The following is a 16,080-nucleotide window of genomic DNA, read 5'->3' on the forward strand; positions in this document are numbered from 1 at the left end:
GTAGGAAGGAGAAATTAGATCCAGAGGATGACTTGCTCCATGCAGATAATACTTCTTTTCCTAAGGATTTTTTGTTCCATAGAGGTGTATGTATTGCATTTCTGCTTGGGGGCGCCAAGAATAGGTCATTGATTCAAAATTCTTACAGAAAAAAAGATGAAGTTATGGTAAACTTAGCTTCCAGTACTTAGTGGGATTTATTTCACTCTGGCATGTGACAGCAAGCTCTGTGCTAGCAGTGCAGTATTTGGCTAAGAAAGAATACCAGCGAAAAAAAGATATGGGCATAGAACTGAATTACTTGGAGATTGGGTGCATGTGGATCAGTAATTGCCACTTTAGGGTGAGTGTGGGTGCTCTGCACCTCAGGGCAGGGAGCAGAGCTGCCTGCACCTGGGGGTACCTGCGGATACTGGGGACCTGCCTGCCCTTGCTGCAGCCTTGCCCCAAGTGCCAGGAGCTGCTGAGCAGCAGTGGGGCTGAGGAATTTGATTGCTTTCATTGTTGAGATAAAGACAACTCTGCAGGAATAGACTTTCCTAAAGAGCTCAAGCATCAAAGTCTTACAGACCTGCCAAAATGTTGTGAGTTTCAAGTCAAAATAGATTGTTATGCAACAAATGTCTATAATAGTAAAACAAAGCTTTAATTGATCTGTTTTCCAGCTAAGGATGTTATGTATATCTGTCCATTTATGGGAGCAGTCAGTGGTACACTCACAGTGACGGACTTCAGAATGTTTATCAAAAGTGTTGAGAGGGTAAGCACTATCTGTCTGCCTATTGTCTCAGGTAGGAATGTTGCTGACGTAGATTTCAGAAAGTGACAAATTCGGTGAAGTGTGATGTTTCACAGCAGTTTACTAAACAGGAATTACTGTTGGCTCTAATGAAACACACATGAATAATATTAATTTGTATTTCTTCTAATGTAATAAAATCTATTTGTTTTATATACAAATTTCAGGATCCACCTTTTGTTGTTGATGTTCCCCTTGGAGTTATAAGTAGGGTTGAAAAAATTGGAGTACAGAGCCATGGAGATAATTCATGTGGTATAGAAATAGTTTGCAAGGTAAGGCATGGTAGAGATTTGTTAATAGTATTTTCATTTCATTTTTCTGTAAGAAGAATCTGCCAGCCCATGTGCTGTTTTTCTGCCTGATCAGTTCCGTCTTCGAATCGTGCTTCGTTTATTTCAATTCCTCTATCATACTAGCAGTCTTAAACACTTCTGCCTTTTGTCTGAAGAGTGAATTCAAAGGAAAAATGGCAGTTTTTATATCAAGCATCTCTAATGACAGTCCTAGTTATCTCATATGAATGATTACAGAACTGTGTGCTATTGGGGGTTAGGTGATGTCAGTGACTTAGTGTTGCTATGTCTTCATTCAGTCAAATGTCTTATAACTGCTTTTTCTTTTTTTTTTTAATTTATCATAGAGTAAAACTGCAACTTATTTTTGACAGGATATGAGAAATTTGCGGCTGGCCTATAAACAGGAAGAGCAGAACAGACTGGAGATCTTTGAAAACCTTGTAACACGTGCATTTCCTGTTTCTAATGGGCTGGTAAGTCTTGAGATGGAGAGGAGGCTGTCACTGGCTCTCCTCTTTTGGGAAAGTGTAGGGGAGGAAATACAAAGGCTGTATAACCAACTTTGAAGTGTTGATTCATAAAATCTGTTGCAGAGCAGGCAGGCCACTCTGACCCTTTGTGCTTTTTGCATTAATTCATCAAACACTGCTGTGTCCTGCTATTGGTGAAGTTAATTTCTATGTAACCCTTTAGATCTAGGTTTGCCTAATGTTGCTGATTAAGAGTATGTACGTACTGTCTCTTATTTTCTGCAGTAGATCGTTAAATCTAGAAGTTCTGTCTAATACAACAAATAGGTACAATTAGTCTTGTTATTAGTTGCTGCAGAATTCTATTTCATTTGCTTGTGTGAGTAAGGAACTGGTTGGGAGGTGGGAAACCAATTTTTTCATCTTGGCATTGCCATTTATGTATTATGTGATCAGAGGCAAGTAACTTCAATTTTCTGTTTCCTATCTTGGTTTTTTTAACTTTAAACTCATACGTAATGGAACTCATACTTAAGGGAAAAAACTATCTTCTTTCTAGCTCAGTGTTTTCCAGTCCTGACTGAAGGTGTTATGTCTGCTTTAGGTTTGAAATACTGAAGTGTTGACTATTTTGTAGTTATTGTGCTTACAAACTGTTAGGCAGTCATTTATGATTTGTTTTTTTAGCCTCTTTTTGCATTCAGCTATAAAGAAAAGTTTGCTGTTAATGGCTGGAAAGTGTATGATCCAATGGCAGAATATAAGAGGCAGGTAAGTTACAGAATAGTTGGTGAACTTTTTTCTCCATCTCCCCCAGTGCCATTTAAACAAGGAAAAAAATGTCACAAATGTTAATAAGAAAACTCATCATTTTCAGCTCTTGCTACATAGACTGACTGTCTGTATCTCTTGTTTAGATAATAAAATGTAAGTGGCCTGCGTTTGAGTGTGTTGAGCACCTGCTAAAGTTGGTGGAGATACAGGTGCTGAGTACTTGAGCGAATTGGTCTAACTTAACATGGTTCTGAAATCCACATTTTTCAAGTGCTTTTTCTACAAAACACAGGTTTTATAAAAAAATTGATTTGAATAAGCATCACTAAAGAGAAATGTAATTCAAAAATTACATTTTTAAAATGTAATTTTAAATCTACATTCTCCATATGGTTATTTTCCTTATCAGTTTAGTAGGAAAGACTTCCGTTGCATTATGATTCAGTATGAAGACCTAAGTTTATAGCTTATTTTAAAAAAATGTGGGCATGCCTTTTTTTTAAAAGTATGCAGCATGTAAAATTTTTCATTGCCCTAAACTCAGATATGTAAAGGTTTAACTTGAAAGATACAAAATTGTTTTGTTTCCATGCAGGGCTTGCCCAATGAGAGTTGGAAGATATCCAAAATTAACAGCAGCTATGAGCTCTGTGATACATACCCTGCTGTTCTTGTTGTGCCAACCAGTGTAAAGGACGATGACCTCTCAAAAGTGGCAGCATTTAGAGCAAAAGGGAGAGTTCCTGTAAGTGAAATTTGTACAAGAGAATAGAAGTGTTTTAGAAATTTGTAGCTTTTAAGAAATTAATAGTGTTCTTTTAGGGTTTGTTTTTTAAACAACAGTGGGATGGCTTCCTTCTTGAATTGGGGTGGGGGGCAAAGAAAGAAGAATTAGACTCAATGGGTTTAGAACTGAAGGGAGCAACTCTAGCGTGAGTTTAATTGCACAATTATTGTGCTATGTGGTAAGTTTTTTGTTGGATTAGCACTTCTAGGCCACAATGGTATCTGATGCTCTGGCATGTATTAGCTTGTGTTCTGATTTGGAGTAGAATGTGTCATAGCCATAGTGCTTTGCTTGAGAATAGAATAGACAAGGTAGCATTAGAACTCCTTTAAATATGTTAGACTGTGTTGGTTTTCATGCTTAGCAAGGGAGTGTATAGGTCCATATTTTTTCACATGGAAGCAGTTTTTATTCCTCCATTGCCCTTTTCTTCCCAAATAGAATAATACAGGCTTAGTTGCTGTTAGAAATAAAAGCTAAGATGTTTAGAATCACTCTGTGTTTCAGGCTCAGATTTGGGATGAGCAGTCAGTGCTGTTGTGCTGTCAATATGCTTTTGCATCAGCCTGTCCTTAAACTTTCATTTGTTGATTTGCCAGGAGATAATGCCAGATAGGCAATGTGATTGTCTAGTTGTTCTCTGGCCTGCTGCTTTTATAGTAGTGTAGTAAATGAAATAGTTTTCTCTTATTCCAGGTGTTATCCTGGATTCATCCTGAGAGTCAAGCAACAATAACACGATGCAGCCAGCCATCAGTTGGCCCAAATGATAAGCGTTGCAAGGAAGATGAAAAATATTTGCAGACAATTATGGATGCCAATGCTCAGTCACATAAACTTATCATCTTTGATGCCAGGCAGAATAGTGTTGCAGACACAAACAAGGTAGGTTTGTATCATAACTGGCATTGGCTCATCAGCCGTATTGCAAGGCTGAAGCTTGAGCCAGATATCAGAATGTGGAGAATCTGATGTTGAAAAGAGATATGAAAAGGTGCCTAAAGAGGACAGGGGAAGGAAGGTAAGTTGCTTGTAGCATTTTGGAAAGGCTGGCAGGAATCAAAGGCATCATGAAGATACAGCTGAGAAATTATGCAGTAAAGCTCATAGAAGACCAAAACTTTCATTAATAAAAAGAGGAAGACACATGGATCTATTATCAAATGTATCCTGTTACAATTAGAATTTCTTTCACATAAAAAAATCCAGGTCTTTTTTGAAAAACAGAAGCCAAAAATATGTTTTTATCAGCACTAAAATAATCACTTATCGGAAAAAAATGCTGTAACTTGAGAAAAATAACTCTCTCCACCTTATACTGAAGTCTTGTACATGTACTCATTGTCTGTTTTTACCTTTTGAATGACAGGCTAAAGGTGGAGGATATGAAAGTGAAAGTGCCTACCCAAATGCAGAGCTGGTCTTTCTGGAGATTCATAACATACATGTCATGAGAGAATCCCTGCGGAAACTTAAAGAAATTGTTTATCCTACTATTGATGAGACTCGGTGGCTGTCAAACGTGGACTCCACACACTGGCTGGAATATATAAGGGTAAAATGCTTTTGATGTAGAAAATCAATTACTTTTTGAACCATGTTTTTAACTTGCACTTCTGAAAATATTGCTAAAATAATGCTGAAACTCAAGCATGTTGCTTTAATCAGAATAATCTTGTGAAAAAGTATCATTTTAAAATAATCACTTAGAATGCAGCATTTTAAGCATTCTATACTAATTTAGTGTTTCTAGTTTTATGTACTGGCAGATAGTGAGTTAATTCCCGATAATACAGTATCATATTTACTGCAGTGTTTTGTTTTCTTGAGAAGGAATGTTTGTGGGCTTCCAGGGTTATCCCTCTTGTTTGGAAGAATGCACTGGGAACTTCAGAGTATATTTGAGCCACTGCCAAAAGAACTTGACTGTGAATTCCACAGTCCTTCTCATCCTTCCCTCCTTCAGTACAATGTTACAGTTCTTGTGATGGGCACCTACATTTTCATGAGCTGTTGGTAACCAGTGATCTATCAGGCTATCATCTGCCCTATTATTTAACATAATATTAAAATAAATCACTACCACACTCAGTTTTACAGTCAGTTTCACTAACCTTTGAAATTATTGTAGAGTGGATTATTTCATTACCACATTCAATCCCCTGTTTATGAATAGTATGGATGGAGTGTAATTTGTTTGATTAGCAGCTGGCTCAATTGTCACTCATGCACAACATGTTTGGGATCATTCATTAGTTTGACACTCCGTTAAGCAGTGCCTGCTGACAAGTGCAGCAGAGCCAGTAGAGGGAGCAAACACGAAATTAAGAGCCAAATTTAATGATATTTTTTGAACAGTTTAATTTTCTTGTTAGCTTGAATTTGAGCTATTTGAAACAGCTTTGGGAATCCAAGCATCTCAAAAGCTTTTCTTATCAGCCTGGCCTTATACATTTGTAGTTTTTTGTGTTTGTTGTCACCTTTCATTGCCACTTACTCTGGTGGGGTTCCTGGATTAAGCAGTGTCGGGAGTGAACTTTGATACCACTGTCAGATAGGTGACAATAGCATAGCAATTAGAAATTTCATTTAAATTATTTTGAAGAGTTGATGCATGTGTGACATTCTTCATGGATCGGTCCCTTACATGCTACTTCACTTTAATGGTACTGACGGCAGAAACTGCAGGCTGATTTCTGAAAGGCTGCCATTATTGTGTTAACAGTGTTGATAGTACCTCTCTGAGATTTCTTCCAAGAGTTCTTTGCCTTTTGATTTGGCTTGCAGTAGCACTAACAATCCACAGCTTTACTCTAAACACATCTGTTGTTTTCTGGGCTCAAATGTGTGGACGTGTCCCAGTTGAATGCAATGCATTACTGGAAATTCACCTTCCAGCCCCTGGCACCCACAGTGCTTCAGAGATGGTCTAGGAGTGAAGGCACCAGTGTAATTCTCTGTGTGTGAAGACAGTGATAACAACATGAGTAGAGACACTTGGTGCTCATTGCAAACCCGGAGTATTTTCTGTCTGAGGGTAGAACTTGTGCTATTAACTATTTTTCAGTTCTCATTTTGTAAACCAGTCCAAAGGCAGTTATTCGTTAGGAGCCCTAACTGAAATACTGTGATGGTTACCAAGTTTTGAAAAATCTGTAAAGAATAATAAATTTCTAGAGGAAGCTGTTTTCTAAAGGCTGTTGTCCGAAGTGGAATAAAGTGCTTCACATACTCCACAGATATCTGCTGAATTAATAGTAAATGTGTTTTCTGTCTCCTGTTCCCTGGTCATTTCCTCTACCTGTTCTGTTGTTTATTTCCAGCTGTTTTCCTTCAGAGACATCTGTATTCTCTTTAAAGCAAGCTAGTGCATACCTGTATGTTAAACAGATTCATTTTCTGCTTTTATTGAAGACCAAACTGTTTTAATATTAATGCAATAGAGTTTTCTAACTGAAATGGTTGGCAGTTAACTAGTTCATACCACAAACTCTGTTCTCTCATAGACACTTCTGTATCATTGCTTGATATTTCCCCTCTGGGATCCTTCAGTTCTACCATAAAAGATATGTTCAATGAAAGGGAGAATCAATCGAAACTGTCTCTAAAACAGGGTTCTTGAAATAGGTTTGAAGACTGGTCTTGTGCACAGCTTCTCCAGCAAATGCTGGCTTTCCTACTTCTCAGAAGATGTTTTTGCATGCCTGGGAAGGGAAAAGTGCAAATATTTTGCAAGATTCCATTTTCTGATGTTGGAATGTAGAATAGGAATTCTTCTGTGGTCCCATTTCTAGTCGTAGGGTTTTTTTCCACATATTTTTCAGTGCCATGATAGTCATGTTAGAGACAAGTCTTCACAGGAGACAGATTATTTAAGTTTTTTAAAAATTAGAGGGTGACATCAGGGAACAAAAGAGGTGGGGTTTTGAGTGGGGAGAAGAGTAACAAGTTCACACTGGTGACCTCAGTCCTGTGTCATCTCTGTCCTGTGCTCTCCTGCATTGCTCCGGAATCCAGGCTATTGATGGTCAGCTCAGATGTACACTGTACAATGTACACTTCATGCAGCCACAAATCAGAACTGGCTCCCAGCCAGGGGTTTCTGGCTGTGTTTGGGTTGTGTTTTGGTACAGACTAGTTGTATGATTTGTCCCTTTGTCTAAACTCAGTAGTTTCAGTTGAACTTGAAAATGGAGCAAGAAAGAGTGATTGATTAATGTGAAATGAACTTTTGAAAACCTCGAAACTTCAGCCTTTGGAATAGTTTACAGTATTTGTGTCTTTTCATCATAATACAGAATATCAGTTAATTTAGAGAAAGGATTCCCAGGTTTATTCGTTATGTGCTGCTAGTAATGGAGAGCTGGTAAGATCTCTGGACAAGAGAGTGCACACAGTCTTTGTACCTCTAGGAACATGGAAACCACTGTTTGGGAATCTCTGATTTAAAGCATTGTCATCAGGATGATCATGTAATTAATCTGAAATTTTAAAACATAATGACATAAAGAGTATAAAATCTTAACCTCTTTTTTTTTGGTAGAGTTTTGGTAGTATTTAATATGCTTGTTTCTTCATTTTTGTTTAAGATGCTTCTTGCTGGAGCAGTAAGAATTGCAGATAAAATTGAATCTGGTAAAACCTCTGTAGTGGTGCACTGCAGTGATGGCTGGGATCGAACTGCACAGCTCACTGCACTGGCCATGCTTATGCTGGACAGCTATTACAGAACCATCAAGGGCTTTGAAGTTCTTGTAGAGAAAGAATGGATAAGTTTTGGACATCGCTTTGCAATGGTAAGCTGGAAAATTTGGTGTGCAGTTTGTCACCTTCAGAGCTTTTGCTTTGAATATCATGTTTTTTCACAGTACTCTGCTAGATCTTAGTTATTGTCTCTGGTGTCCTTTTAATGGTCTGAGTGTGTCAGAGAACTGTGACCCATTTATTTTTAACAAGAAACCTCTATGTGACATATAATATAAAGTAAATAAAATGAAGTGGTTTGAATGCAATGGTGAGAAAAAGTCATGTGGCTTTTTTATGAGAATGAGGGGTTGTAACTTATGTTATGGAGCTTATGAATGGAGAACCAAGGAAAACAATTAAGGTTTCTAAAGTGTAAAATAGCTGGAGTTATTACTCTGATTTAAGGTTGAAGTGTTTATTTAACACATGGGCTAGTGGGGAATTAGAATAAATTGTTATGACATTCTGTGGGCTCTGACTCTTAAGATGATTTAGTAGAAATGGCATGTAGTTATGACAGGTGGATATGAAATAACCATTTTTTCAGTTCAGTCTTAATAAATTCCTACCAGCTTCAGCCACTGGTAGAAATCAGTGGCTGTGCAGTAGAAGGTGGGGAAGCAACTGGTAGAGCTTTCCAGCTCTGCTCAACACTGAAGGCATGTCCATAAGTTAATATTGGGATGCATTTTAGTAGCTGAAAAATACAGGTTAACATTATGGAAGACTCACTTGTCTTGTTCACTGCTAGAACATATATAAGAGTTCCTGAGCTTTGCAATGTTGGGATGAAGACTGAAATCAGTGTTTTGTGCTCTGACTTCCAGCGAGTGGGACATGGAGATGATGATCATGCAGATGCCGACAGATCTCCCATCTTTCTGCAGTTCATTGACTGTGTTTGGCAAATGACAAAGCAGGTAAGATGCTGAAGAGTGTATTTCTATGAGGTATCAGTCTTTATCTTTGAAACATGATTTGTGTAGAACACATTCCTTTACAGAGTAGTAGCACATTTAGCTGACGTTGGTTGCTCTGTGGCTGCACTATGTACACAGAGGGAAATTTCTGTTCAAAGTGAGGTACAAGGAGCTAGAGTAGAGATTTTGTCTTGAAACCAAAATACCAGCATTTTTTTTCTGTTTAAAATAGGCTTACAAGGGGTTTGCATAAATAAGAGTTGTTGATGAAATAAAGTATTTGTGTTGCATGTTCACTGGTGGAGTAAATGTTTGTATGGATTTATGTTGTCCTTAAGGAACAGCAAAAATCTGGGCTGATTGTGAACTGAGGGTAGTAGAGAGTTCTTTTATATGTCTCAAATGTGAACATTTTCATCCTTATGTATACAGGACAGCATTTATACCACACAAGCCTATTCTCTGATAAGTTTTCTTACTTAATCGCTGCTTTTACCTCTAGATCAGGGGAGATATCTGAAATTAGTGTTTCTTAAGATACCAAAATATTCAGATTCTCATTTTTGTACTGAAATGTTAAGTTATCAAATGGATTTAGTCTTCATTTCCCTTATTTGTTCCTCCATGAGCAAAAACCTAAGCTTTTTTTTTGGTGGTTTTATATTGCCATTTTTTCATGGGGTTATTGAAATGGGTTGGCCACCTGAAGGCTTTATTTCCAAGTGATTGAGAAGTTCTTGGTGCTTGACTCCTTTGGTTTTTACCTTCCCCTCTTTTTTTTCTTCTTTCCTTTTTTTTTACTCCTTGAAGCCTAACATGGGTCTGTGCTTTTATGGTAAAAACTGTTATACTGAAATCCCTATAGTATGTGATTTGTTTTGAAGGGAGGAGGGTAACAGTCTGGTTCCATATGATCCTAGCGCTCCCAGATATCTTACCTTAGTCTTCTTGTTCTGAGGTTCTTCATAGTTTCCAAAACTTGTATTCAAAACAGTCATCTTTGGTGAAAGATGAAAGTTCTGAAAGTTCCCTGCTGTTATACTGGGCCCTTGTCCAGGGGGTCTTGTAGACTTTCTGTGTATCTCTATTTCAGCATTAATGTGCTGTTTAGTGTGGCTGGAGAAAATAAATGAAAAATTCTTTCCCTCTTTCAGAGGAAAGCTAATAACAATAGCAAAGAGGAACAGTTCTAAACACCTGGTAGGAACAAAAGTCCTCTGGGGAGATCCTTAATTGAGAGCAGCCTCTTCTGTTTTTGTGATCTCCCTTACTGCTTCCTATTTCTTGCTATAAACAGTTTAGTTGCCTCTAGTTTAAAAAAGAGAAAGGGATGGGTACAGAGGGGAATCTGTGAAACATTTTGCCAATACCACATCTGTTCAAAACCTGGATCCAGAAATTGTTCTGAAATTCATGAACAGCAGTGACATTGAAAAATCATTAATGTTGCACAGGAAAAAAAATAGAAAAACTTATTCTTGAACAGTTCTTGCCCACTTATTTTAAGTTTTCAGTTGACTTGAACACTTAGAGAATAGATCTGAAGACTGAGATTACCTTGACACACACCTTCGAAAAACAGGATTCTGTTTTATCACTGTGTAGATCATTTGCTCATAAAACAGGGATAGTTTTCTGCTTTAGAATTCATGGTAAACATATATGAAATGTTCCAAAGCTCAGTGACTGGAGGAGGGTGTAAGGGCTCTGGTTTGGGCATTGGCTGAAGCAAGCAAATAGACTCTTTTGGGGTCTAAGAGTTGCATTGGTAAAACAGTCACCTTAAAACAGTGAGAGAATCTCTAACTTCCCACTAAGATACAAATTTCCAGATAGCTTCAGGCAATGAAATTTAGGCCTTGGCAGCCTTATATTTTCCCTTGGGTTTATGGTCTTCATGACACACAAATAAAATAACGGAGAACCTGAGATGTACACTGACATCAGATTTTAATAAAAAACCTCATGGTGAAGTGATTTCCCTCCTCTGTTAGTAAATTCTGGTGATACTGAGTAGCAGATGTCAAATTGGAAAGGCCACATGTGAGCTGATGAAATACTGGTGCCTGGTTAAAAATGAAACAGAACTGTAAAATTTGCATGTAGCACTGCCGTTTAACTTCCTACCTTTCATGCACTGAACCCTCACAGAAGGAAGGTCTGCAGAAAGTCAGCAGAAAGTTTCATCCTGTTTTGTTACTGGGTGTCAGCTGTTGCTGTAGATGCATTTTTCACTGGATTCAGCAGTGCACTGTTCCTCTGTCTAGAGTTCAGTTAACCATTATTGTCCATTGCACAGTTGTTCTGCCAAGTGTTTCGATGTTACTGTAGTATAGAACGAGCTCATTGATTAAAAAGGAAGTGTTTTTTGCATGTCTCTGAATCAAATGCCACTTGTCATCATCAGACTCAAACAAGATAATTTCTTTTTTTAAATGCAACTTTACAAAAACCCTCAATAACTTCCGCAGCAACAAGTGGGAGACTTTAATGACCCGTGTGTTTTCTCGTAATTAGTGGATTTGAGAAGAAGTAAATTTCCATTTGGGGAATTTTTCCACCTGAATCTTCATGCAGACGCTAATAGGCTTGGAACTACAGAGAAAGGCATTTTTAGGTCAGTGATTCTTCAGCAGCAGTAAAAGAAGCTCTACAGTCTTGATACATCAGCTCCAACAGTACAACTCTTGTATCCAAAGACTGGGTTTCAATAAAGTGCTATCACTTATTAATAAACTAGTTGGAGAGCAACCACTGATGTATGGAATTTTGAATATGCTTCACTGGATTGGAATAGTGGCTATGTCGGCATCATTCTGATTAGTAGGGACCTGTCACAACACAGAACCCTGATGTGACAAGGCTCATTAAATGCTTTCAGTTAAAGAGAGTCCCTTTAGGAGACACTTTGTCTTTAAAGTTTTTTCAAAATATCATTTTGATGCTTTGCAAATTATTTTTGCTCTCTGTATCTGATTGCTGCTTTGAGCTGGACACAGCAGGCTGAGATCTAAGACCCAGTGAATTTTCTCCTGACTTGGTTCAGCACACCTGCTTGTCAAATTCTGTTCATACTTCCTTAAAGTAATAGCTGTGTTTTTAACATCATTGTTTTGTAATTAAATTTTGGCATGATTTCCTAGAGAGAAGGAAGTTTAAAAGTAGTTAACTTATGAACATGACTGAAAAAGAGATTTTGATAATCTTAGTTTCCTCTATGCCTTATGAAAACAAATGGTGAGGAGATTGAAAACAACCCATGATTTGCAAGAGAAGCCCCAGTGTGAGCACACTGTGCTGGCGAGCCGTGCACAATCTATAGCAGAGTCATAAGAAGGCTCCCATTCATTTTCTGTGTCATGGTGCTGATAATCTCCTTACTCAAAATTTTCAGTCGAAAGGTGGTATGTATTAGCTTGAGAAGTCTTGGAAAGAGAATGCTTTTCAATGTTTCTCTTAGATCAGTCTTCTTTTTTATAAAACATTGTTTAAAACTTAGATATTTCTGGGTTTAATACAAGCACGCCCATTGTATTTTATTCAACTCTTTACTTTCAACATGAATAAACATTTGCCCTTCATAAATCACAGCTGACACTGAAGAGGAATTTCTGGATCAGCTAGTTCACCTGCAGTCCTAGTTGCTGTTATTCCTCCTAACTAAAGGAGTCATCTTTATTTTAAGTAGCTCTTGAGTCACTTGCCAAGGTATTCAGTGTTCTTTAGTGGCACAAAACAGAAACCAGTCCTCTGCTTTCTGCACATCTGAAATATTGACTTAAGATTTCTCCATATAGCAGGAAATTCTGCCTTATTAATCTAAAACTTTGCCCTTTTGACTTCTGTGAAGATGTACTCTTTTAGAGGGAATGCACAAAGTTTGTTTTGTTTGTCCTGAACATTATTCTCTTATTACATGCTCTTTATTGTTAATGAGAGAAGTGCTACCTCTTAAGTTTTCCTTAAGTCTTCTCAATTTTTTATTCTTCTAAATGTCTATCATTCCATGTCTGTATTTGCTGCCCTCGTCATACTGGACACAAAGTTGTTTTGGCACATCAAGCAGTTGCCACATGTAGTCCTACCATAAAATTTGATTGAAGAAGGACTTTTTCCATCTGAATGGGCAGCAGCCCATGCATTTTGCAGTAATTTTTTCCTTTATGAATTTTTAGAGCTCTACAGATTAGGAGAAACATTTTCAGATTTCTGACTGTTTGTCTTAGAATATATCAGGTAACCTCTGCTTGTGAATAGAATACCTAATGGTGCTCAGGGGAATAAGAGTTCTTTCATTTCAGATGTAGAGGATTTACTTTCCCATACAGAAGAAGAGGGATTAAAGGCTTATTGTATATAGCTGATGGTAAACTCAGGGTGAAATGGAGAAAAGTAACTTAGTTGAGTAGAAAGCAAAAGAAAAGTTTTAATTAAATGTTAAGTACAATGTATGTGTAGTGGTTGGTCTTTATTATTCAATTCATTGCATGTTTGAAATAGGAAATAAAACTCCTAAATGCCATTATCTTATTTTTTCTTCTCTTTTTTCCTCAAAATGTTTTCTTGTTCTGTAATAAGAGATATAAAGCATATGTTTAAGAGGGCTTGGGGTAGAACGGAACACTGTTAGAGCTTCTTAAAATGGATTGCTTTATATCACCAGTTTCACATCAGCTAATGTTTGTATTCTGGTATACTTGGATAATGAATGTAAATATAGCTGAGAAGTATTTGTAGAGAAGTACGTAGGTGAAATTAATTATTGAAGTGGGAGTTACTGAAATTTGCTGAGTTTTCCTGCAAATAATCCCTAAATAGGACAAAAATCTTACCTGGATAATTTGGTTACTTTTTATGTCTGACTTTCTTCCTTTCTATGCTGCTTAAAATAACACTTAAAGTAATTTTACCCTTTTTTTTAATACCAGTTTCCTGCAGCCTTTGAATTCAATGAGCTATTTTTGATTACCATTCTGGATCACCTTTATAGTTGTCTCTTCGGGACTTTCTTATGCAACTGTGAAAAAGAGAGATTAAAAGAGGTAAATAATTAGAATAATGCGCATTCTTGGTTTTCTGATTTTTATATTAAAATGCCTAGAAAATGACCTAAGAATGTCTGAGCTGTGTTTTTAAATACATTTGTTACATAGTCTTAAAAAACAGTGCAGACATTAAATTTCATGGTATGAGAAATATATACTGAATGCCCTGCTATTAAGTGAGGTGGCACTTAGGTTTCTGTAGTTATCATCTGTTTAGGGGGGTTGAGAGTTTTAGTAAGTCCTCTTGCACGTATTTTTAGCCAAAATACAAAATTTTAAATAATAGTAATTATCAAATTATATTCGCATTTCTTTCACTATTTCCAAAGGAACTCTTATGGATGATTTGGCAGGTTACTGTAGGACGTAACTGGATGGAACTTGTGGTTGACGAGTACAGAAATTAAAATTATCTAAATGAATGAAGTTAGGCTTCAAAGAAATAGGTGTTTGTGAAGAAAAAATAGAAGTTCATTGCTATTCCAAGTGCACTTTTGCTTACTTGTGGCTTTGTTGTTTTTACTGTGTCATTTTTTTGAGCAAGTTACAATTCCTTGTTATATTTAGTTCTGCTTTTTTTTTTTTTTTTTTTTTTTTTTTGATCTGTCTCCACTGCTTCTGTAGGGGAAAAGTTGCATGTAAATACCACAAGATGGAGCTGAATAACATGTTCTCAGCAAATGCAGGGTTTCCAGACTGCTTTCTTTCATAAATAAATAGTCAGATGCAATTCTCAATAGAGAAATGCAATTTAAGACACAGCGGTAGTAGAAACACATGCTTTACAACACTGAAGGAGTTTAAATTTGCAAGATGAATCTGATGTAAGTTCAGATTTCCAATCTTTGATCTAACCAATATTATGCTGATTAAATTTAGAATAATACAACTTTCAGAAGTATAAAATAAAGGTACAAGTAGTCAGTTTAAAGCATAATATCAATTATTTGATAGGAGCAAATAGTATGAGTGGGAAGATTAAAAAATTATTTTTCACAGACACTGTTTTGGCTTTTCCAAACTCCCTGTCTCTTCACTGATATTCTTGTTAAAGCTAATCTTTTTAGTTTAGTTGGTCAGTGTGTAATCATGTCTTTAAGTAGCTGTATATATTGCTGTAAATTATGAGCAGTACAGGTTGCTTTTGCTCAACTAGACTTTAGTGTCTCTGAAGATAATATGTCTAAATTTCCTTTCTCTATTGGCCTTGGACCAAAATAAGTGTTCAGACGTTTTGCTAAAGTTTTAAGGTTTTTCAGTGATCAGCTACTGGAAGTGTTCTCAGACTGCATGTAATTTTCTAGTAGATAAGGTAAAATTCTGACAGAATTAGTAATACGTAGATATTAACATCATATTTTAAAATTTTGCAATCCACATCATTAATTTTTTATTTTAACTTTTTTTCAATCAGGAGGTGAGCACAAAGACTGTATCTCTGTGGTCCTATATAAACAGCCAGTTAGAGGAATTCACAAATCCCTTCTATGTAAACTATGAAAACCATGTCCTGTATCCTGTGGCCAGTCTGAACCATTTGGAGCTGTGGGTGAACTACTACATCAGGTGGAACCCCAGGATGCGGCCTCAGGTATGAGCTCTCACATGTCTTCAGTGTTTTACTGAAGGTCACAGAGCTAAAGAGAAATTATTATTTTTCCTAGTGTCAAATGCAGCATTTGATACAAAAGTGCTCCTCTGTTGCACATACTTCAGCTGATAGGGAACAAGGTGTTTGTCGTGAAGATAATGCAGGATGTGGTCAAACTTGGAAAAGGATGTTTTCCTTTTTCTACAGTCACCTACAGACTAGGGAGTTACAGTATCACTGTATTGGCTTGTAATGATTAACAGTATTTTTTTGTCAGAAGATTACTTCTATAATACTTTTATAATACTTTGTGACACTTTTTAATACTTCCATTGCCTTAACCTTCTCCTAGCTTTTGTGTACCTTTGTTTTTAATCATGTTTTGCCCTTTCCTCAGCACTGACATAAAATACAGCAGCAGTTTCTGAAAGAACTGGACTATACAAACTCATTTTTCAGGCTCTCTAAACTAAGCATCCCATGGATGCTTGTTTTCAATTGACTTTTGTAGTTTTAAGCTGGCACACTAAAGATTAAACGCTCCCTATACATGCTCTTTGATTCATCCAGTATTTGTTCTTATAAGTAATGTCTGCTATTCAGATAAATCTCTAAATCTCATCAGACAAATGCTCCATATGTTCTCATG

The 16,080-nt window shown here is 36.8% G+C and overlaps 1 protein-coding gene across 3 annotated transcripts in view; it reads left to right on the plus strand.

The window, feature by feature from the left end:
* The window catches only part of MTMR1 (myotubularin related protein 1), a 38,920-nt gene that overhangs the window by 9,284 nt on the left and 13,556 nt on the right, over nucleotides 1-16,080 (plus strand). For all 3 annotated transcript variants that reach the window (XM_053989992.1, XM_053989991.1, XM_053989993.1), the window contains 11 exons: nucleotides 666-760; nucleotides 967-1,074; nucleotides 1,470-1,571; nucleotides 2,256-2,339; nucleotides 2,938-3,087; nucleotides 3,826-4,014; nucleotides 4,499-4,684; nucleotides 7,719-7,925; nucleotides 8,703-8,795; nucleotides 13,724-13,837; nucleotides 15,255-15,431. In XM_053989992.1, the coding sequence (XP_053845967.1) occupies nucleotides 666-760; nucleotides 967-1,074; nucleotides 1,470-1,571; nucleotides 2,256-2,339; nucleotides 2,938-3,087; nucleotides 3,826-4,014; nucleotides 4,499-4,684; nucleotides 7,719-7,925; nucleotides 8,703-8,795; nucleotides 13,724-13,837; nucleotides 15,255-15,431 (1,505 nt within the window). The remainder of the gene's footprint in view (nucleotides 1-665; nucleotides 761-966; nucleotides 1,075-1,469; nucleotides 1,572-2,255; nucleotides 2,340-2,937; nucleotides 3,088-3,825; nucleotides 4,015-4,498; nucleotides 4,685-7,718; nucleotides 7,926-8,702; nucleotides 8,796-13,723; nucleotides 13,838-15,254; nucleotides 15,432-16,080) is intronic.

The sequence above is a fragment of the Vidua macroura genome, chromosome 14, assembly GCF_024509145.1.
Source record: "Vidua macroura isolate BioBank_ID:100142 chromosome 14, ASM2450914v1, whole genome shotgun sequence".
In the NCBI taxonomy this organism is placed as follows: domain Eukaryota; kingdom Metazoa; phylum Chordata; class Aves; order Passeriformes; family Viduidae; genus Vidua; species Vidua macroura.